The sequence below is a fragment of the Zonotrichia leucophrys genome, chromosome 1, assembly GCF_028769735.1.
Source record: "Zonotrichia leucophrys gambelii isolate GWCS_2022_RI chromosome 1, RI_Zleu_2.0, whole genome shotgun sequence".
Classification (NCBI taxonomy): Eukaryota; Metazoa; Chordata; class Aves; order Passeriformes; family Passerellidae; genus Zonotrichia; species Zonotrichia leucophrys.
This window is the reverse complement of record NC_088169.1, coordinates 90,935,064-90,958,831: the sequence shown is the minus strand read 5'-3', so window position 1 is coordinate 90,958,831 and position 23,768 is coordinate 90,935,064. Positions and strand designations below refer to the sequence as shown.

At 44.8% G+C, this 23,768-nt stretch overlaps 1 protein-coding gene across 4 annotated transcripts in view; it reads left to right on the top strand.

Annotated features, from left to right (window-relative positions):
• LSAMP (limbic system associated membrane protein) overlaps nucleotides 1–23,768 on the top strand; it is a 985,865-nt gene that overhangs the window by 865,342 nt on the left and 96,755 nt on the right. For all 4 annotated transcript variants that reach the window (XM_064722153.1, XM_064722144.1, XM_064722162.1 and 1 more), the window contains one exon: nucleotides 14,757–14,882. In XM_064722153.1, the coding sequence (XP_064578223.1) occupies nucleotides 14,757–14,882 (126 nt within the window). The remainder of the gene's footprint in view (nucleotides 1–14,756; nucleotides 14,883–23,768) is intronic.

The following is a 23,768-nucleotide window of genomic DNA, read 5'->3' as shown; positions in this document are numbered from 1 at the left end:
AGTGTACCACAGGCCCCTACACGTGGCAAAAGGTCCCCATGTCTGCAGCTCCATCTTTCTATTCCTGTTGCTAGAGGGGGCAATAATCAACTCAATACCCCTGACAGAAGAAGACTATGAACTGTGAGACTTTTTTCCTTCTTCCCTATAGTAAATGAAAATCCATGAGACCATCATAGTCTGTAACTCTCAGGAAGTCTGTGAACTTCATGAAAACCAAACCTATTGTTAGGAGAGTTACATTCCCTGTACGGCACATGTACCTTCCCCAGGAAATTGCTAGGTGCCCTCACAATGAGAATGGTTGGAAGCCACCAACTTAGATCATTTAAACTAAGTTACACGAACACAAAGATCACAACTCCTGGAAACAAACTGTCCACTTTACTGGAATGAGGGACATGCTCGTAATTTCCCAGTAGGCCAAGCACAGCTTCCACTGTGCAAATGGTGAAACAGATTAAAGCTGCCCTCAACTTTAATACAGTGCCACAGCCTGAGGGCACTACAGCTAAGCTGATCTGGGCACCAGTCAGATCAGAACGGAGCTTGGCTCAGCGAGATCCCTGCTCTCATTTGATGTCAAATTGAACGCAGCCAGCAGAGCTCCACCACACAGCTCAGGGGACCCCAGTCTGGACAGCTGTGTCATGGCTGCCTGGCTGCTTGCAAAACCGCAGCCAAACACGAGCTCTCAAAGAGGCTGGGGGTTTCAGGAGAAAATGGCAGTATTTGTATATGTGTATATATCAGTATGTATCTAACTATAAACAGATATACATTCTAAGCATGGTTATGTTTTTATATGTATGCACACAGATATCCACATAAGTTAGTTTTATGCCATATGCGTTATTTCCTCTGCATGGATTTGTGAAATGCTATGCATGTGCACACACACTCCTATCCAAATTTCCCAAATACCCTGAACAATTGTAAATCTTCAGTGTTTCACTCAGGCTGGAAAGACTAGCTTTTCTACTTGTGTGGCTGAGTCAGAATTTCTCCCTGATTGAAGAAAATACCACCAGTACTTCTTCCTGAGGTACAAATCTAGGTGTTTTTCTTTCTCCTTCCTACCCTCCCTTCTATGCAAGCTTGGGGCATCAGTGGAGCACACAGCAGCAGAGGCCATGGGAGGAATGAATCTCAGAGCAGGTGGTGTCCTTCTCTTTCCTGGTGCTATGCCTGGCGTTTAGTTGAGATCAGCTCATTGCAAGGGTCAATGAACACATCTTGTCACATGAGTGTAAACATCTTTGGATGGCTACAAATGAGGTCACAGGGGGTCTCAGGTTGCTTTGGAAATCAGCCTCTGCCACTCTTAGTCCCTGATCAGTGTTTTTGTTAGGAGCTGACCATCATCTGAGCGCACAAGATTTGCAAAAGCTCCTGCGTGGGAAATGGTGAATTGGATGAAACAAAGGAAAGGGGTAAAGACACAGATGCATTTCTCAAATAATTGGATCAGATACTGCTCAGTTTGGGAAGCTGTAGTTGCAGGAGGAGAAAAATGTAATGGGTGAGGGCACTGTACCATTGGTTTTCCTATTCCTCAGTCACATGCAGCAGACTTCACTGGAGTTCTGAGGGACTGGAAGGAGCCGGTGAGCTCCTCTTTGAAGACATGCATGGAATCCTTAAAAAGGTTGGTAAGAATCTCCTTAGCTGTGCAGGAAAGATCTTGGTGCAGTACTTCCCTGGTACAGCCTGTCAAAGCTGTTCACATCTCAGTGCCATGCTTCCAACTTCAGAGTCAGCAGAGGCCTTTGTGTCCCTCCTGGCTTTCCAGCACAGCCACCCCTCTGTGCCAGAGCTGTGCTCTGCTTTACTTCTCTTCCCTTCACATTCCCTCAGTGATGCAGTGCTGTGCTCTACACTCTTTGTCTCCTTTCACAATGGGGTACCTGGCTTCTTGTCCTCAATGTCTTCCCTCAGCATCTCAAGGGAATTCCTGAGGCACATATGCAAAGGCATGTGCCTGCCCTGTTTCCCTTGGACCTCCAGCAAGCCTCTCCACTGCCTTTCTCTTTCTTGAACCAAGTCTCTGTCTCTGTCTCTTCATTGTCTCCAGCAGGACTGGATGGACAGCTTGAATCCAAAACAAGCTTCCCTGCCCAGCTTGATGGGGAAGCATGTCTCCTTTCCCATTGTCACTACTTCCCTCCTGAGGTAACTCATAAATTGCTCTGAGTCTTTAAATGGGCTGTTATTTCTTCCTTCCATCAGCACTCTCTCACTCTTGACTCACGGTGCAGGTTCAGCTTCAATGAATTTATTGGCATGACAAGGTACACAGGTGATGCCAAAGTTGACAACTTAATTCATCAGCGCTACTGTCTTTCTCTCATCTGCACCACACTGTCAGTCCTTTCCTCTTTCCCTCTCCTCAGCTCTCCTTTCTGTCTGTCTTTCTTTGCCTTTCTGTCTGTCTGGCTGTGTCCCCCTGCCTCCCTCCTTCCCCCTCTGACTGCCTCCCCAGGTGATAGTTAGCTATCTCACACTCAAGACAGTCTGTCTCTCTCGACGAACGGAGACGTCAATCACAGGGCTCACCGCACAGGGAGAGGAATTGGTCTTTACAGCATGTTGGCTGTTTTCTTGTCTTTGAGCTTGCATGGAAGCAAGGGCTGAGGGCTGCAATATTCAAACCAACTTACGGAAGCCAAGTTTGCTCTAGGGTTTTTTGGGACTCCAGAAGAATGAGGTGTTATGCTAGAGGGATAGAAGAAAGGAGAGAAGCCCATCAACCTCAAATGTGTATAGGCAGGTAAAAATATAATTTAAGAAGAAATCCAACATCTTGACAAAATCCCCCCAGAGGATAAAGTCTCTTTTAAACAGAGTAGCAAATGATCTCTCCTTCTCACCCCCCCCAGTCCCATAATCCTTTGTTGGCATGGCAATTGCCAAAGTGTATAAAGGAAGAGACAGATCCCTCAGGTATCTGTCAGCACTAGATACAATCTAGCCAGGACAGTGTGTGTGTGGCATTTAATCCTCCATACATCAAGCATACGCCCAGGATATAGTGTCACACCGTATTTGTGCTGCATCCCTTGTGCCTATTTGTCATGAGTGTCTGCGCCCAATCCAGTGGCAGGTTGATCCATCGTGTGATGCCATCTCAGCTATATCTCTGCTTTTCTTCAGGCTTTGGCAGAGTTTTCAGAATTGTGTTCTGATGCAAAGTTTCTTTGTATTTTTTATCACTCTTTGTGCTTTGGGGAAATAATTTTTACAGACTCCAGTATATCATGAGACCATCAGGAGGGAAAGTGTATGAGTGTATCCTTATCATTCATCAGTATCCCTAACTATTGATTACGTTTCTATTCCTGTTCAGATTGCACAGTATTTTGAGAGGCCAGCTTTTTACCTTGGGTTTATGAACCACAGGGCTGATTCTCTCCTTCTTTGCATTTCTTTTCATGTAAGAGTATTTCGTGCTCTCTTTAATTTATACCAGCAGTGAAGCATCAAGCCTGTTTTGTCTGTCTTGCATTTGCCATTTTTGTTCTGCCAAGGAACTTTGCAGCATGTTAATTCCTCATAAAGAACATGGAGGGCTTTGCATATATTCTTCTCTTACTCTCTTCTCACTTGGTGGAGCTGTTGATGGATAAGGCATCGTACCTCTTGTGACACCAGTAGGGTACCAGTCTCTGGGAATGCCATATATCTCGCACACACTGGTTCCCTAAGAGTGAGAATGAGAGCTGAGCCTTAGAAAGGTGGAGCACAAGTGTGTAGAACAATCACTGAATGTGGAGTACCAGACCACCTGAGTGATTCCTTCAGTTTTTTAGTAGTGTTGCTTACCTTCATAGCTGTGCTTTTACAGAGGCTCAGATGTGGATGTGCTGTCACAGTAAAGAGACATGGCTTGTGTTTTACATGGGACTTATTTTTTGATTCCGTACTGCAGTTGGAAGTTAATGCAGTTTTTTGTTTGTGTTCTTTGTTGAAAATCAGAGGATATACCTCATTCCTGCTCTGCAGCCAGTAGCACTGGATTTCTGGAGTGGCAAATATTTGCTTGCAGAACCTTAGATAAAAGTTGTCTGTAAAGATATTGTCCCACTAAACATAAAGGTGCTGGCAACCCTTTTGGATATAACCTCATCCTCCTGAAGGGACAGTGTAGTCTAGGATGATATTTTAGCAGGAAGGTTGGACCAATGACCCATTGTGACCCCTTCCAACCTTATCCATTCTTTGATTCCCTCAGTTTGTAACACTAAGAGACCAGCAAACCATTAACTTTGAAGAGGGCGGCCTTGAACCACTTTGGGGGAAGAAGGCAGTCTTTTTATGTGTCCTAGTAAAGCTGCAGACTACAAGGAATAAGCCTCATTCCTGGCAGTCTGGGAGAAACTCTCCTTTAATTGAAATGGCACCAATTCAATGTCATATGTTTACAGAGCAAAGCTCTTGGGATTCATCCCTTCCCTCCCTTTGAGGTTGTCTGCATGTATGCAGCACATCTTTACCACACAGCAAAGCTTGGAAAGGGAAACAGTGGGAAAATTCCAAGGTGTCAAGGTGTTCTTGCACGTGGTTGAAACAAAACAGTGCACTCTCTTTTGGCAGAGAAGCTCCACCTGCAGAAACTGCCCTTCTCAGAAAACTTGGCTCTTGGTTGCTTTGTGGGAAGGAGATCACCACAATCACATCTCAGCTCTAGCTAGCTGCCTATGTTGTTCAAAGATACCTTTACTTCAGGAGTACTGCATTTGTTTTTTCTTCTTTTCTGCTGGATCAGACTTGCGTAGATGAGCATTTCTGGCAGGAGTGATTTTTTGCTTTGAACTCTTTGGCTTTCCCTTCTCAGATGGCTGATGATAACACCCTGGCCTTTAGAAATGAGGCTGCTGCAGCTATCACCAAGCTCAACAATGGCTAGCAAATGAAGGTCTCACAGCTGGCATTTCATAACTGTGTGTGGTGGGAAAGGCCAACATCTCTGGATCCAGAAACAGTGACAATGCAATCCCAGAAAGCCAATTGTATTGGGCTGTACCCAAAGCAGCATGGCCAGCAGGGTGAGAGAGGGGATTCTGCCCCTCTGCTCTGCTCTGTGAGACCCTCACCAGGAGTGCTGCATCCAGCTCTGGAGTCCTCAGCACAGGGAGGACATGGACCTGTTGGAGTGAGCCCAGAGGAAGGATACCAAGGTGATTAGAGTGGTGGAGCATCTCTTCTACAAGGAAAGGCTGAGAGAATTGTGATTGTTCTTCAGCCTCGAGAACAGAAGGCTTCAAAGTGACCTAATTTCCAGTGCCTTCCTGTAACTAAAGGAATCTTACGAGAACGATGGAGGAGAATATCGACAAGAGCATGTAGTGACAGGTTGGGGAAATGGCTTCAAACTGAAAGAGGTCAGGTTTAGATTAGGTGTTAGAAAGAAATTGTTCACTTTGACAGTGGTGAGGCACTGGAACAGGTTGTGGAGAGATGTGGATGCCACATCCCTAGAAATGTTCAAGGCCAGGTTAGATGAAGCTCTGAGAAACCTGATCTAGTAAAAGATGTCCCTGGCCACAGCAGGGGAGTTGGAACTAGATGATTTTAGGTTTAATATCCATTCCAACCCAAGGCATTCTGTGATTCTGTGTAAAAGTGCCAGTATGGGATTATTATCTTTGTTCTTCATACTTTTAACTGAAAGCAAATCCAGTATTTCCAAAGTGCTGCTGTAGCTTTCTGCTCCTCCAGAATCCTGAAAGCTATCTTGAAAGGTGGTTACAGCAAGCTGTCCTGCTCCATTTTGCTCACTTCAATGTGTGAGAAAGGAAAGCCTGCTAATAAAAAAATATTCTACATGTACCACATGCATTTGATTTGAGTGAGAGGCTTGTCACTGCAAACATGCCTCGGTTGAAACTGAGCCAGATCATTGGGTATATGGTATCCACAAGACACTTTGAGAGCCATATTTATAACCCTGTGGCTTGTCAAAGAGGATGTGGGATAAACCGTGGGCAGTCAAGGGAATTTGAGAACAGCCCTTGGAGAGAGATGGCCTCTGTGTGGATGTTCATCAGTGGTTCATGATGGTTGTTCTGTTGGTTGTATGCTGTCCCTAATGAGCTGAATATAAACAACAGCACAAGAACTGAAAACAAACAAACAAAAAATTTGGCTCTGTTTCTCTAGCCAGAGTGGGGTATTAGCTGAAACTAAATTACTTCCCCACTTGCCTTTTTAGGACCTTTCCTGGACCAGTACCTCTTGCCCTGGAATGACATAGGCTTTTCTCTGTTATTTTTTCCTCCTCATACCTGGCCAGTGCTCCCTAATCTATGTCCCAAAGAAGGAATTAGCAGGCAGGAGCCAAGGCCTGATGGGACTCAGTTGAAAACCCATAATCTTGGGAGTTTTCTTCCCAAGTGACTAATAAAGCATTCCTGTTCTGGCTGCAGCATTTCCTTGAAGCCATCACCCATTCTTGCTCTAAAAGGACTTGTCCAGAGGTGAACAACATCACAGGAGAAGCTCCCTTGGCTCTGAATCAAGCCCTAGAAAGGCTGCATCTTAGGACTCAGCTGCGTGCCATATACATCCAACATGCTTAATGTTCCTGTGAACAGGTTCTTCTTAAGAAAATTCTCAGAAATGTCTTTGGAGGACCTGAACACTAAGGACAACTTTTCTTACAGGACTTCTCTTCCAGGATGGCTGATTATGTCCACAGAAAGAAAGATTTTTTATTGTTTCAGTCCCATAAGTAAATACTTACCAGATTTAAAAAGAACAGTCTAAGGGAATATGTAAACACACTTGAAAGAAAGACCAAAAGCTGTGTACATCTGCAGTCCTTAAAATGTTTGGGATTAGGTGGCATTCCAAGAGTTAATCCCTGGGGATTAGCATGGCAAGCACTTCTGTTGTTGTTTATACATGTCCTGTGAGGAAGGCTGTGTTGTCACAGCAGGCTCCTCTAGGAGGGTTAGCCATAAAGCTCTTGAAGTCAGTTTTACAAGCAGAAAGAACTGTAGCAGTGCAAACAAGTGCAAGTGCACAGAACAGTGCTTTAAAGACAGGAGCTGCAGATGAGTGGCATAAATTCAGTATGCTAATAGAAAAGAAAGGGAAGGGCTGTAGCAGAGAACTTCATATGCAGAGGTGCATATCTGGTGACAAGCAGATACCGGGCATATGCCTGGCTTGTGTTTTGTGCTTTCATTTACATGCTGAGCGGATAACTGAGAACCTGCTCTCCTGGACTGCATCAGGATCCAAAAATGTGGGTTGTGTAAACCTGTTCTTGGGGAGGGCACACCAAAGAACCAGGTGTGGGTGAAATACAATCAGCACTGGGTAAAAGCTGGAGCTTAGGCTCAGAGCTGGAGATGCTTTACAGTGCAAGGCTGGCATCCAGTTTTCAAGTGGAGGTGCTGGGCTATGAACAGGAGTGAGACTGCTTTTAGCCCTGACCTATACTGTCACCTTAGTGCACTGATAAACAAGGCTGACTTGAGATTTAAGATGTTCCTTTCTGTGTTTCTCTCAGTGTGGAAGCTAAATAATTTCTCTCTTGAAAATTTAGTGGAGACAAGTTTATAAAAAGTAAAATCAGTGATAATGAGTGTAAGGAATTGAGCCCAGTTCTGTGCTGTCTTTTCCAACAGCTCAGGAATGGGACAGCGCAACACGTTCACACACTGTGCTGCTCTCTGCTAAGAAAGAAAGAATGTACTGAAAGGGCTTCCCATGCAATGTTATGTGGAAAAAATAGTCCAGACACTATTGGATGAGGCAGAGCATTCCTTTAGACAAAATGTTTTGGCTTGTAAGCTCTTACTCTCCAGTGTGGTGTGCTCTGACATGCTACCCAGCTCGTGGGTAGCTTTGCACATGGCTTTGATTTACAGGATCCTGTTTGCTTCTCTGCTCCCAGGCAGTGCAATATGCACAGTCCCCATCTGGATTTTAAACCATTTCCTGCCTGGCGTCTCAGCGGGTGAGGCTCCAGCTGCTTGATGGGGGAGCTCACCAAGATGCAGGCCCAAGCTAGCGGCCCCTGTGCCTCCTTCTGCCCAGCCTCTCTGGGCATCAGCAGTGATGCTTGATGGAGATCAGCTCCAGTGGCGCAGAGCAGTGGGGGAGCACACTATGGGTTGGAAACTGCAGATCTTTTAAAGTGGCTTCCATGCTCTGGCTGTCATAGACTCTTCCCTAAAGGCCACGTGATGAGGCACTCCCTTTCAGACAACATAAAGAGGGAATTTTTACACCTTGTGGTAACTCTGTAGTGTATTTTGAGAGGTTTTTGTTTCCCAGGGGATTAAAAAACAAACCCAAGCCTTCAGCATTTGCCTCTACTTCACAGAAGCTTGAATGCTGAGTGAGGCATTGGCAGAGTGAAACAAGCCTAGCAGAGTAGAAGGTCAGAATGCTCTTTCAGAGTCCACTCTCTTTAATGAAGTTCAGCAACTTCTCTCTCTGCCCTCTCGCTCTGCTGACAGCTTCGTCTCCCTCTGGCTGAGGCTGCAGCGTGAATCAGACCGTAAAAAACACATCTTGGGTCTGATGTCGCATTTCTTCTGTAGAATGCTTCAGAAACATTACCATGCCGCATCCCAAAGGGTGTCTGGATTTTACTTTCCAGCCCTCAGCTTGCTCCCTTTGCGGACTTTAGCATCAACAAGCTGTTTCTTGTTACTGCTGTAAAGAGCTGTGATTAGCCTGCTGCAAGCACAAGAGGGAAATTAAACCATTTAGTTGTGTTTAGCAGCTCAACCCCTTCTTCAGGTTCTCTTTTCACCACTAAACACTTTAACTAAACAATGACTAATGAGGCCAATTTGCTGTCAATTAATTGCCCCAGGAAAGGACCCCTAATTGTGGTGAGCAAGGAGGCTGTTCTAAAGTACTGAAGAACCATATGATGGTCAGCATCCCCCCTACCTCTGCTTTGGGGCTCATTAGCGTTTTATATAAAGTGCTGTTAATTGGGATCTGGGGACAAGGAAATAAGAACTCTCAAGGCTAATTGATAGGCACCTGGGGAGGGTTTTAGTGGCTGCAAAGTTCCTTTGACTTTGGAGAGAAGTCCTGATGTTTTCTTTTTTTTTTTTGCCCTGAGAGTTGGTCACTCCTGTGTATTAGTGGGTGGGACTCTTAATTTTATCCAACAGATGGGGGTCCTACTAGCCTACAGAGAGGAAGGAAATAGGCTGGAGGAAGCAACTAATGAGGATATATGGAAGGAATTGAGAATTTTTCCATTTGTATCCAAGGTGCCCTTTTTCGGACAAGCAGTTAGACCACTTAAATGAAGCTTATGGGCTTTCTTAGGTAGTTGCAGTACTGTTTGCATCTGTGTCTTGGAGGTATTAAGTAGCTTTTGCTGTATTATAGGTCTGTAGACTGGGAATAAGAGCTGTATTTTTTTAATGATTTTGTGACTTATTGACAAAATATTGTACTGTTGAGCAGTCTTGGAATTGGAGACTGGGGAGTAGCTGCCCCACAGTGGAAAGCTCCATCCAAGGCTCTTAGATGTAGGACACTGTTTACCCAGAGGGAAGAGTCCAAGGAGTCTAACTGAATTTCATGTGAGTGCATTTACATGGCTCAGAGTTTTCTCACTAGGTGTCCACTCTCCCTCTGTTTGCATTTTTTGTTGTCATACCTGAGTTGAGTTCCTAGTCCTGTGCTTCCTGCCCTTTTCTCACAAACCCATCCTCCTGCTGCCCTGAGGTGTCAGGTGAAGCACCATGAAAGCAGAGTTCCATCAGTGCAAGAGCCAGGGACTAGTGCCCGCAGCCTGTGAGTACCCCTTGTACAACTTCTACTAAGCAGTGGCTCCCACTCCTGCCACTTTGTGCCTGTGCTGTGTCTAGGTGCTCTGATCAAAGGGCAGAGATCTGAACTGTTTGGGAGCTGTGGCATAGGTCAGGTTCAGCATAAACAACATTAGGAAAAGATCTCTAGAAGCAGTGCTTTAGCAAGGGTGGCCTTGGTGCTTTCTTGTGCCATCCCCCATGCACTCCTGGAAAGGCACTAATGAGCTTGTCTCCTGCATATGAACTTGTGTTAACCTCACTCATTTACTGACATTAGGGATGTAGCACTGCTCCTTGCCTCCTTCCATAGCCTTGAATGAGAACACTGATCCAGCCCGCCCACACCATCCCAGGTAATATCTCAGGAGGAGTTTTGAGCTCTGAAGGGCTTTGGTCATAAAAGGCAAGGATAACAGCAGCAGATGTTTGTGTGTTTGCTTGTTTGTGGTTTCCTTGCTGCCTCGCGTATGCAGCCCCTGGTCTGTAATAACTGCTATAGCGGGTGTTTTTGTGGAAACAAATCACCTGCTTTCATCTGGAGAGCAACAGTGATTGTGCTGGGGGAGCATGATCTATTTTTCATGTCTCAGTCTTTCTTATTATTTAAATTAATGTGAGTTGCAGTTGTCATGAAGTGAAGGATTGACGGCAATTAACTAGAACAGCCTCGGTGCAAGCTGTTTCTGCACAAGCCTGTTCTACCCAGCTCTGTCACTGTATCTTTCTTGGGACTTAAAATCTGCCACACAAGCTCTGACCTTGTACCCCTCCTGCCCTGCTGCCCTCCCGGTCCAGGGCACCCTACAGTATCTCTGCCCTTGTCTCACTCTTGCCTTGCGGCTCTCCATCCCTTCCAATGTGAGCTTCTCTCATGCAGAATGGCCACTGGTTACTTTGGGATTTGTTATTTGCTGTCAGTGACATGGCAGATGAGATGCTGGGCTGGCATCAGCCTTGTGCCGTAGATGTGAAATGTAGAAGAAGCAGATATGTGAGTTTTAAGCCATTCCTCTCAGTGTTCATTCCCATCTCTCCAGAATCAGTCCCTGCTGTGGGCAGGGCATCCTCCCTGTCTGGGGATGGAGAAGTGGGGTACTACAGCTTGCTTCCTTTCATGGCTCTGCTCCCCACCCCAACCAGGGGCATCCCAAGCACATTGTAATGGATACTTGATATGATTTACACTGAAAGAGCAGAAAAATATGTCAATCCTATCTTTTCCAGCAGTACCTAAGACCCTGGCAGTGCTTTCCCTTGGAACCAGAGGGGTCCTTGGAGCCAGAGGGGTCTGGCAGCAGCCTGTTTTGTCCTGGAGTAAAAAGCTGTTAGTCAAGTTATGAAAATGCCTGTAAGTGCTGTTGAGCTCTAGTATTTGCCCTGCTGTGGGGCTGCAGCTTGTGGGTTTGCCCCTGCTAATGGTTCGGAGAGACCAGTCACAAAAGAATTTTCCACTTGGGGGCCAATAGGAGATGGCTGGGCAAATGCAGGCTGTGACACCCAGGAGATTCTGGTCCCAGGAGGTTTTATTCTCAGCAATCCTTCTTTCAGCTGTCTGGGACCTGTGAAAACATAATACAACCCACACATGGGGAAAAATAATAAGGTCAAAGCTTCTCATTTTAAGGTTGTCCTAAAAAGGTGTGTGCAAAGTAATGACAAGTGCCAAGGAGGCAATGCTAACTGTTGCTGGTGCTGACAGTTCTGGCATTTTAACATGCTGGCTTGACGCCCTGAAAATTAAAAGTCTCTGACTTTTTATCTGAGTGAAATTATTGTCCACTGACTTTGGATTCTAAACAGATGAAGCCGAGCCAGGTTTTAAATTTAGAGGGAAATTATTTCCTGCCCTATTCCCCCTTGTCTTAGCCTTTCCTTGCCTTCTGACTGAGGTGCCAGCTGAAAGGAACCAGCCATTATATTCCTAACAGGATTTCAGTCTTGGATGTCCTTTTCACCCTCATCTGAAAAAGTGGCAAGACAGATATGACCATCTGGACACATGCTCTTCCTCTTGGGCATTCGGTAGGCATGGTCAAAACTGCTTGTGCTGGCTGAGTTTTCTTGATCCTCTGTGAAATAAAATGTCTTGACGGCTTTGGAGAGTGGCAGTTAATACATGTCCCAGCTGGAGCTCTGCTGCTGCCCTGCAGTGGCTTTTGCTGCTCTTTCCTCAGCCATTTTGGCTGGCATTGCACCGTTCTACTAGGACTTCACACTGGCCCACAGCTTCACCTGCTAGTCCTGCTTTAGTTTAGTCCTTCCTGGTTTGTTGTATGGATTTTTTTCCTTATGCAAATGTTAGCCCCTTGAGGTTACAATAATATTCCCAAAATATGGTATAGCCACTGGTTTTACTCCTGGGCTCTCCTTACCCAGTGAGCGCCATGGATAAATTGTGTTCCAATTACTGTCCTTGTGTCCCCTGACAGAACACCTGGACCACAACTTTAGCAGAAATAGCAGCCTCTGATGTTCTTTCCCAGACTAAGCCCGCCTGTCCTCTCCTGTGCATGTTGGTCTTCTATCAGGTCTGAGGTGGCCCTCCAAGTTGCTTTGTTCTCAGTAAGTAAGAGTAGCACTTTGGATTTTGGCACCAGAACTTTCAGGGCTCTGCCAGCCTGCAGATTAGCTAGCTGGAACAATGAGCAGGTCTGTCCTTAGCCATAGAACAGGATGTTCCTCTCATCCACTGGAAAAGAAAGGAAGTGAGTTTTTTTCTCCAGGGATAAGTTTCCATCCCCTCTCTGAGGAGCCCTATTTGAAAGTAAAAGCTTTTGCCTTATTTTGAGTCAAAATTTTCCCTAAATTGCAGCTCATGTTAGCTGTTTTTCAGTGTTCACTGTGCACCTCTGAGAAAAGCCTGCCTCTGTCTTTTCTGCATGTTCCCGCTCACTTTTTTTAGAGAGCAACAAGATCTCCCTCAGCCTTCTCTTCTTCAGACTGAACAGACCCATCTCTCTTAGGTTCTCCCATCTTGGGAGCCTCCCAGTGGATTTGCTCCAGTGTGTCTATGGCCTTCTTGTTCTAGGAAGCCCCAAACTGATCTAGTGCCTGAGATGCTGTCTCATAAGCACTATGTAAAGGGTTTTAGACACTTCTTTCCACTTGGGGGTTATACTCTTGCTAATACAACCCAGGATGTTTGGTCTTTGCTGCAAGGGCATACTGCTAATTCATGCTGAACCTGAAGGACTCCCATGTGTGACTGCTTGAGCCTTGAAATTTTTCCCTTCCTGAAAATATCAATGTGGTTGGTCCCTAAAGAGGGCCTGTTATTGTGAGGCTTATTCTACCTGTCTAACACAGTATTGCCTCTTCTTAATCAAGAAATTGGTAATGACCACCAAGGAACAAGAGTGATGCTGTGATATCTCTGATCCTTAGTTTTGAGCTAGTTCACCATCCAGAGCTGGGTACATGCCAGCCACTGCTTTGCAATTTTATTCCTCTCCTTTCCCTGTCTTTCTTAGAAAGCCTGTATCTGAGTTACATGCCAGTCCTGAACTGTCTCACCCCAGCTCCGTCATCCCAATGATTTTTCACACACATCCCTCTGTGAATCTGTGTGAACATCAGATTCCTGCTGATTTTCCACCACAATGCTTGCAGTGGTGCACAGGCATTTGAGGTGGGCCCCCAGCTGTCCTGCTTTCACAAGGCATGCAAAAGCCTTCCCCATTGTGTTGCCCCTGGCTGCTCCCTCACTGCCCTCTGCATTGTCACTTCTCCACAGGTCACAACAATCCTTCCCCAGTGCCCCTGCCTTCAATCCCTCCTTGCCTGGCTGAGTGAGCCTGTTGGGAAATAGGTGTCTGCCTCACTTTACTCTACAGTCCCCTTCCTTCACGGGGGTCCCATGGCCATAGATACTCAAACCTTGTCCGTGAGTTTGGGGCCTACAGAGAGGGGCTGATGAGCTGTGGGTTGTAAACAACATTCCTGTGAATCCAGCAACACAGCTGGAAGTAGTGAGTTGCTCTCTTCAGGCTTCATTTCCTTTTCCCCACCTAGCTTATAGGCAGTGTTGCTTCAAAAGGACCATCAGCCACTCCTGCCAGGCAGGGGGAAGGAGAAGCTGCTGTCTGTTTACTCTGTGGTAAGCAAAGCAGAAAATTATGTTGTTTCATTCCTCGCTACACACAAATTTGGAAGCTGAAAATATATTAAAAAAAAACAAACTAGAGGATTCCTTTTTAGTGAAAATCCCTCACCACCTGACATGGGGTGTGAAGCATGGAAGCAAGACATTGGTGTGAGAGAGGAAAGATTGCAGCAGCTGGCACACTCCACACCTGGAAGTGCCTGTTCAGGTCCCAGTTCATGGTCACTCTGGTACCATGACACAAACTCAGTTTGGAAAGTTTTTAAGGATCTTGAATGTCCAAGTCATGGCTGATCTTGTGAATCTTAAAGATTCTACTGTGCCTTTGGCGCTCTGCCATGGGTGGTGCAGTCATCCAGAGACTGCCCAGTGCAGGTAGCCCATGGGGAATCCCTCTTGGCTGAAAGGTGTCACAGAAACCAATAACTAATTCACCCTTTGAATCAGTGCCTTGAAGCCTGGCATCCCACAGGAGGATGCAGAACTCTATCTGGGACTCCCCAGAGTGTAAAAATTAGCTGGGGTGATACTTGGAGCCTGCTGATCCCTTCCAAGTAGCCTTGAGATAGGCAGGCAAGTTCTGAGAGGTCATTTTATGAAGACCCCCAAACTTGTGCAAACACAAAACTGCAGTTGCAGCACAGGCTGTTTCTAGCTGTAGACCCTTGAAATACAAACTACACACCAGTACATACTACTCTGATGTAATTTCAGAAACCCAGCTAGTAGTGAGAGGGGTGCAGCCTGTGAGGTGAGTTTGTGGCTGGCTCTGGTTGATAGGTAGGTAATTGATTAGGCTAGGCAAGCTGCCCTCCATAATTCTGCTTATAACAAGGTCAAACTTTCTTTTGTCTTTGCAGTTCCACCAAAGATCTCCAATATCTCCTCGGACATCACCGTGAATGAGGGCAGCAATGTGACCCTGGTTTGCATGGCAAATGGGCGTCCTGAGCCTGTCATCACCTGGAGGCACCTCACTCCCACAGGTAAGAAATCCAACTGGATTCGATTTGTGATCTGTACAGTAGTTTCCTTCTCTTCCAGCATCAAAGAAAAATTTCAGTAGCAATACAGGCAGCTATAGAAAAGGGGCAAGAATCTTAAATGTACTTCAAACTTGTTTTGCAGTATGAATTCCCAGGCACAATAACCAGGTTTTCCAAGTGAACAAATGAAATTACTTGAATAGATGCTCTGCAGAATTGGACCTGTAATTCTATTTAGCTTAGATGTTCATCTAGTTGTCCCAATCTCTACCGCTGGTACTGCACAGCACAGTGGTGGAGATGAAATGCTGCTGGTGCTAGACTGAGGGAAAAGGATTTCTGTTGAGACATTGCATAAAAGAGGTTCTTTATGAAAACCATGGGATTTGCTTCCTACTGATTTGCCTTAAAAGGGAGAGGCAAACAGTAGCCCAGTTCATACTGCTCTCCACTTTGGCAGACAGCCAAATGTCCTGTGTCTTCTGAGGTGACTGAAGAAGGCAATTGATCTTCAAGGTGAGTGAAGAGCAGGATGGTAACAGAATAAAGGAGAACTCACCATCTTTGTTCTGCCGTCTGGCTGTGCCCTCCATGCTCAAGGATGTGGCAAGGTTGGGAGGAGAATATCTTTTTAGTAGCCAGACTAAAAGGGGGTTAGCAGCTTGGGTACCTTGAACCCCTAAAGATTTAACAGTAGGATGAGAACAAGAGGTAGGTTTCTATCCTTCCGTATCATGTCCTTGGAGGAGAGAAAAACTCTTTATCTGATTTCTTTTCCTATCAGATATACTTTTATTAAAATGCATGGGGAAAGCATTGATTAGCCCCATATGAACGATCTTCTGTGATACTCCTACATATGTAAAGGGTTAAAGAGGATTTGAGGGAGACAGAGAGCAAACATTCTGCATATGCTACAGATAGTCCAGCTTTCTACTGCAGTTCAGCAGCCAGAAAACAGGAGAAAAGTGAGCCAGAAAGTGTTGCAGAAAGAAAGTTGGAGAGAGAGAGGTAGAATGACACACTGGAACAGAGCTTAACCTAAGGGCTACATCCAGAAGCCCCTGGATTTGGAGCCTGTGGTTGAGATTGGGGTTACTTAAATTCCTGTCTTGTGTCTTCAGCCAAACCAAAGTTCTCCTGAGCTTTCATGTATATGAAAGCTAGATAAGCAATCTGTATTTCTGGCCCATTTCTTGCAATACCAAGAGAAAAAAGATGGAGAAAGCCTGCTAAGAGGAGGTGAGAGCAGGGCTGATTAGGGGAAGACTAATCATTTGTGGTATTATCGTCACTACCTGACTTTCCTCTTCTGTTTTTTGGGGTTTTTTTCTAAATTAAGTATGACTGTGCCATTTACGTTCATAGGAGAAGAGAACTTATTTTTTTCACTTTTAATTATGTATATAGAATCTTCTCACTGTGATATTTCTGTTCTTAAGGTTTACTTCATATCAAATCTTCCATATTACTGCTGCATCAGTCTTAAAGTTCTCTTTCTTGTATCCAACTAAAAGATACTCCCTAGCTACTCTGTGAGCACAGCCTAACACTGAGTTAAGGGCGTTAAATCTTCATAAAATCTAAGATCTGGTACACATGAGATGCTTTCTTCAGAGTAGTGAGAAGATTCTTGTCCTGACTCATCGTTTTGGCTGTTGCTGCTTTGTGGGAGTTTTTTTCATTTGTACCACCTATTTCACTGTATCAGACACAGATGATTTTTTTTCTCCTTTTTACAAAAGTCTCCACAGAACAAATCCTCGCTCTGGCTATCCCCTGTAGTTAGCAACAGAACTGAAGAATCCCATCCTTACTCTGACTGTGGGGACAGTTTTCTTGGCTCTGTTCAGTTTTCCAGCATGTCCCTTCACATTTTTTCTCCCATGCTGTGTGTCTCAGAGGTGTTGCCTTGTTAGCATCCCTCAGCACCATCTCACTGACTCCTTTCCAATCTCTCCTCAGTCCTCCTCCCTACAGTGAAGCCTGCCAAGCACCTCCTGTGTAACAAACTAGAGGTTATGATGAAGGGCAGGCAGTCCTCAGTCTGTCACCTCCATGTGTTACTGATTGTGGTTCTTTCTTTTTCCCCATCTGAACCCATCTGCTGTCTTTTACAGATACAGAGGAAGTGCTCTCAGGCAGACATCAGGTCTTTGAGCAGCATAAAGCCCAGTAAGACACTTGTCTCAAAATGGGAGACAGAAGGGCTTCTTTTAAATGTTTTCCTTGAGGTTGACAATTAATATAAATTCCAAATCCCTTCCAGAGCTGCTGCAGTTGGAAACGTGTCTTATCTTGGAATCTCCCTTTTCCAGAACTGCAAGGCATTTTGGCTCCATTTATGCGAGTTTTGAAGACATCTGCTATGCATCAAAGAGCTATTTTAGATCATTGTAAAGGTTTCTAAAATATATCTCTCTCCTTCAATGTTTTTCATGGTTAAACTTGTGGCTGCAGAACTGGAAGAAAGAGTGTTATTGAGCTTGTGTGGGAGGTTTTGAATGGCCAGGTAGTGGAATTAAACCCATATCAGGGGGCGAGAGGGCCAAATTACTTTTTTTCTTTGTGTACTCTCCTCAAGGAGTTCATTAGCAACTTTGTCTGCTGTTTCTTTCATTCATTGACTTCACGAATAGTTTGTTGGCTAATTACCTGAGTTAGGACCACAGAAATGGTTGAATTCTTGTTGGCTGGGAAGTGGAAGATACAAATGCAAAGGGAAGGCAGTGTTGGTACTTAGGCAGGAAAGGTAGGGATGCGTGTGATTGTTCATTTAAATGCTGCAATCATAGCTTAGTTATCTGCTTATCTGGGAAGCTAAAAATATTGATTTATAAATTGCTGTGTTGCTTCCTGTTCTGGTTCTTCAGTGAGCAGTTGAACCAGACATTTTTCTCACTTCAAGTCCTGATCCCCTAAAGCAGCCCACAGGAAAAAAACCTCTCCTAACCCTGTGAGAAAGTGTGACTGAGGTGGATGACTGTAGCACTGACACTTGGGAGGAAGGCAGGTAAGAGGAAAAATAATAATTCAATGGCAAAAGACATTACAGATCAGCTTTAATTTGATGAAAGCAAGAATGACATTCCTTGGAACGATGCAGGTCCTTGCTCTCCTCTTACATTCCTCTTCAGATGATTGGCAGATTATATTTTGACAGAGCAGGTGGAGAGAATCACTAAGACCCTTTTCTTTTTCACCTGAGAGGCCAACATTGGCAACCTGGTCTGAGTAGTTGTGGATAATTTAACAGGCATTGTCTGGGAGCACAAACAGCTTCATTAGCTCTTCTCCTCTGGCCAGCAGAGCTCTTTTCTGGGATCACTGACCTGCACCTTCCAGCAGCAGGCCAGCAGGTCCCTCCCTGCACATAGTCTGATCCCTTTCCTGTGATTCAGGACACAGCTGCAGGCTTGTTAAGCCTGCCATACCTGCTGACTTTTGCCACCCTGGTTTGTGATGGTAAGCCATGGCAAAGTCCATAAAACTGAAGATCTGAACTGGATTTGTCAGGAAATTGTGATGTGTTCAGTTAGAGTGGGGTGAGTATTGATGGTGTCCTATGCAGTCTGCATGAATTAGCAGTTGTCAGCATTAGGAATACTTCACTAGGGAACACTCCATAGTCTCGTCTCTTGAAAGGGACAAAACCCAGATTCTTTGTACCGAGTGGATGGTACCCTATTGTTTTATTCTCCTTTATATTAGCTCATAACCTGCCTAATCCGTGCCCCACAAAGGTATAGATTATTTTTTGTCACTGAATGCAATAACCTCAAATATTCCATAGCTGCACCACATCCTGGACAAAGTCCCGACAGAGAACTGTTTACCACTTATCACACGTACATGGTCTGTGAGGGATACCACAGGCAGCCTACCCATCTGTGGGTAGTTATGTTTGAAGGAGCTCTGTTTTCCCTGTACCTTGCACCAGGATAACAACTAACACAGCCAAGAAAAGACTCCAGTGAAATAGTTCAGAGATGGTAGCCAATGCCTGCTTTCAAGCCCCTCTTAGTTTTACTTCACGTCTCTACTGACTTATGTTTATTCAGGCTAATGTGCCTTCTCCCTGCCTGCAAGCTGCTAGATCACAGTCCAGAGGATAATTTATCATTTCTCATCTCTATGTCTTATTCAGAGCCTAGCCAGGTGCCTGGTTGACTGAAAAAGAACTTTCTGGGAAGAAGAAAAATTATTGTACGTTCATATCCTTACCAATGAATTCTCAAGGGAAGCCCTAAAGAGTGACCCCTTGTGAATTGGGTTTGCAGAAATATGAACATGGACAGTTGTTGCAAGGTCTCTGGATTACCAGAGATCTCACTGCCAAGCCTTTTGCTGTGCATGGGCAGGCAAATGTAGAAGAAAAAGCCATCTCCTGTCCTGAGAAGTTCATACTTGAGAGCTCACAAGAGCAGTACCATTCGTGTTTCTGCCTCTTTGCCACAAAGCATCAGTGATTGAAACCTTCCCAAGGGCCTTGCTTGTGGGTGCTCTGGCAAGTGCCTTTAGCAGCCATGCTGATGGCAGCCTGCAAGCTGGTGGCAGGGAGACAAAGCTATATTGACTAAAGTTGAGAGATTGAGTTACCAGCTGAGGAACAAGCAATTCCCTTCTCCTAGAGAAGCTACAGAGTATGAAACCTGTATAAAGCCACTAGGTATCCCATTCTGGATCCAACTTCCTTGGCCTTCGCCCAGCAAGGCCACTTGATAGAGAAGAAAACATTCTGGATTCTTCCAAATTCCACCTGACAGTCTAAAGAAACCCACTTTGGCTCAGAAAAAGAGCTTAGTTATTACAGTGGTAATCACAGCATAAGAAGAACCAGTCTAGTGCAAAGCAGATAAGTATTGATTGCAACACCCAAGTTTCATGTCACAGCATCAAATGAAAGGAGATGAGAAGGCTTGTCAAATATGCCAGTCTGATTCTCCCTAGAGGGTGCTAGAAATTCACATTGAGTCTTAGGGAATTTACCGTAGCCTGGGAAGTTTAGGAGGGATAGAGAATACAGAACTGTGCCTGCATGCCCTGTGTAATTGAGATGGTATACATATAAACAGCTGTAGAACTCATTGCTATGGAAAGTTATTTAAAGACAAGAACTTGGCAAGAGTCAACCAGCTTGTGTATTCCTGAGGATAATGTGAACAAATCTGGATATTCTTGTTATTCACAATAAAAATATTGAAAAGGATGTTAAGCTTCATGCTTTGGGGCTCAGAGATCAGGATAAGACCTAAAGTGAAAGAGACAGATTATCTCACACCCCCACTCAATTGTGTATTTTCCTTCAGTGCATGCCAGTCTCCTTGTAGAGCTGAGAATTGAAGCAAGAGGAGACAGAGATCTTTCTGAAGGCATGAGTTAAGAAGGCCGTATAGGTCACAATGGGCAACTTTGATCATTATGTCCTGTGTTGGCTTGCTTCTCATTGCTGCCTGAGTCCAAAGCCTTGTTGCTTCACTTTGTGCTGCACAGGGAAACCCAGTTCATGCCCAAAGAAAGCAACAAGCAGAAAACCCTCAGCCAGAGACCACAAGTCAGCCCTGTGGTCAGTAAGTAGTGGTGGGAAGCAGATTTTCTGGTTATCTAAAGCATTTGTATTTAGGGCATCTTTCTGCTGCTCTCCTAAAACCTTAGTAAACAGCAGTAGAGAAAAGCAGCCTTGTTTTGGGAAGCATGGGGTGGATTTTTTTGTTTGGATTTGGTGGGGGTTTTATGGCATTACTATGCCAGTTCTTATTTCACAACCTCCCCCCCATGAAACTGTCTCAGGAAACTTGAGGTTTACAAGATATTTGTTTAACAAAACAACTGAGGCAACTGATGGTTTTTTAAACAGATCTCCATTTCCTCTCTTTTTTTTTCCATTCTTTCATGTTCAAAATACTTTCTGGTAAAACATCTTCCACAGAGACCTTGCACTTTACCTCTTTTACACTCCCAGTTTGTTTTAGCACACTTTCTGAGATGTCTTTTTCTCTCTATTTAGTCTTCATCTTATCCAATATGTAGGGGAAAAAAAAAAAAAAGGAAGAGGATGCTGGCTCATAAAGAGCCTGGGAAACAAGCCAAACTTTCAACTTTTTCAGGTCTTCTCCAGAAGGCATCTAAAGTTGTTTCAACCTCTATTTGCTTCCCACTAACACTTTTTCCACATTTCTTATATTTTTAGAGGTCTGTTTTTCCCTAGGGCCCACAAGCTAGATCCACATTGCCTCCTTCCTCACCTGTAAGAGACTTAAGTTGTGATGGTTCTCTCTCCCCAGCACACTTTATGTTCTTTCTTCTATGCCCAGCAACACATGCACTGCACAGGGATCCTTCCTCTTGTAATCACCTTGCAATAATGCCCCATTTGATTACCATGGGCTGTGATGCGTTTCAGTACAAACACTGTTTATGCATTAAATATTCATTTTTTTAACAGCTTTTATTTCTCTCTACTGTCCCAGGACAGAGAGGGAGAGCAAGGTCTAATGAGAATTTTGGCATTTCTAGGGAAATAGACAAATAAAGCTGTTGTGAGGAGGAAATTTACCCTGCTGCCTACAGCAGTGGTTGGAGAGGAACATGTGGAATCTTCTGGTCATTGCTTGTCTGCTCCACCTCTGGCAAGCTTGTCTGTGCTGCTGGCAAGATCTGGCAGTTCTGTACCAAGTTAGTTGCCTTCCTGCCACATAAAAATTATAAAAATTTTGCTCCTTGCAGCAAGCTGGAGTCTGGTAGAGTTGCCTCCTTTTTATCTTGTCCCAGATGGGTACCAATCCTAGTTGGTCATACTGTTAAAGTCTTTTCCATGGCGTTTTAAAGGCTGAGCTGGATTGTGCCCATATGAAAACTTTCATCCACCTACAGAAAAACAGCATTTTTCTAGTTCACTGCATGCAGTAATATTACTGTCTTTGCAGCGCTGTGCCTCCACGCTAAAGCTTAGTGATACTCATTGGGGACACTCCTGTTTAGCTGGGGCATCCAGGAACAGCTAGCTGCTTTTCCTCCCCTATGTCCATGAGCCAGTCTTGAAGGATCCCAGAGGGCTTAGATGTGGGAGTGAAAACTGAGCACCCCAGAAGATGAGTATCCAAAACCTCTCATAATTAATGATGACAGGAAAAAGAATCGCCATGTGCTTTGACAAGCAGGATAGCAATAGCAGCCTGATGAACTAATGAACTTTCCATTTCTCCATCATTCCTACCCATTCCACAGACCCATTAAAATCAAGAAACTTTTTTGTCCTTACTAAGACAAAAAGAGGAGAGGTCTCCTAGGCCTTCCCTGCTGAGACTGGTAGATGCAGTCCATCTGGCTGCCTTCCCTATCAGCCTTCCTCATTCTCCAGACACACCATTTAGCACTCAGGTAGTCAACTGCAGTAAAACAGAGTATCTGAAGAGAAGGTTACTGAGTGCAGGACACTGATGAGGTGTGGATGTGTGTGTTGCTGTGTCTCCCTCTAGTGATCTGAACTCACAAGTCGGCTTTGGGTCCTTTGTGCCTGGAGCTGCTGTTTTGGGGACAGAGATTCTCTGGGTTCACCAGAGTAAAAGGTGAATATTTTAGGACTGAGTCCCATTCCCCCAGACATCTGGAGGTCATATTCCCCATTGGCAGCTCTGTGTTTGCAGCTGTAGTTCACATCTGGAAATTTAAATGTGCTTGTATAGATACAGAGAGGTTGACTGTGAATTAAATAGAGAAAAAATTCATAGCATGTTAAATGGAATAGTTTCAATTCAAACGTCCTTAAGAAAGCTAGCCTTAAGAAAATGAGGAGGCTGCAATTTTTTTTCCCTTGTAGCTGTAATCTGTAAGTGGTTTCACTTAAGGCAAGCATATTTTTCACTCTTTCTTCACAGTAGGAGAGAGACACACTAATAAAAAGGGAAAGTTAAGGTAGTAGCTTATGCTTGGTCCGTGGTTTTTGAGGTTTTTTTGTCATTTAAAGGGAGAGACCACCATTTTGTTATTATGCTGTTATGTGACTACAACTGATCTCTGTGGCTGCACTGACTTCGGTGTGTGATATATTCTGCACTGGAGCCAGACCTAGTGTCTCATCTCAGGACCACGGTGAGCATGGATGACAGCATCTACTGCCAGGACAGGATGTCTGGAGAGAGTTTCCCTCCAGACAGCCCCAAAGCCTTCACCCCTTCAAGCATCTCTTGTACAATTATCCTACTGCCTCTTGCCTCTGATTCCACCCCTACACCAATCCCAATCATGAAGCTGCTTATATGTTCCAACTATAGAGACAGCTGGAAAATACTGTGAGAGAGAAGAGCAGGGAGTAGGGAGAAGCAAATTATTTGCAAGAGTGTCCTGCATATGTAGATAACCTAGGGCAAAGAGAAAGCCAGCTTTAGGGGCAAGATATCCTGAAACTGCTTCAGCAAGGTCAGGTGTCACTCAGCCTCCTGCAGTGTGGAGCTTTTCTCCCAGGCCTGAATACAGTTGTAGTGGAAGTGGGAGTCTCCCAGCTGAAGGCACTGAGCTATTTTGGTAACGCCAGGCTGTGACAGACCCTGGTGTTGTGAACACTTGTGCCCTGTTTGCTTCGTCAGCCTCCCTTCTGAGCCTTTCAGAAATATGTCTTCAACACATCCCTCCCTTTCCTGTCTGAAGAAAAGAGTGAGAGACTGAAAACATGATTCAGGGGGTTATTTTTTTCTTAGGGGGTGCATGTACAAAAGCATTGTTCTTATTTCTTCTTCATATCCTCTTTTCTTTCGGAACAGCACCTGAAAAATACGACTCCTCTGATGTACTCTGTATTTTTTCATGCACTGGCTGAACAAATCATCCTTTCTCATAAACTCCCAGTGAGTGCCCACCGCAGTGTTACTGCAGCAGAGGAGCAAAGCA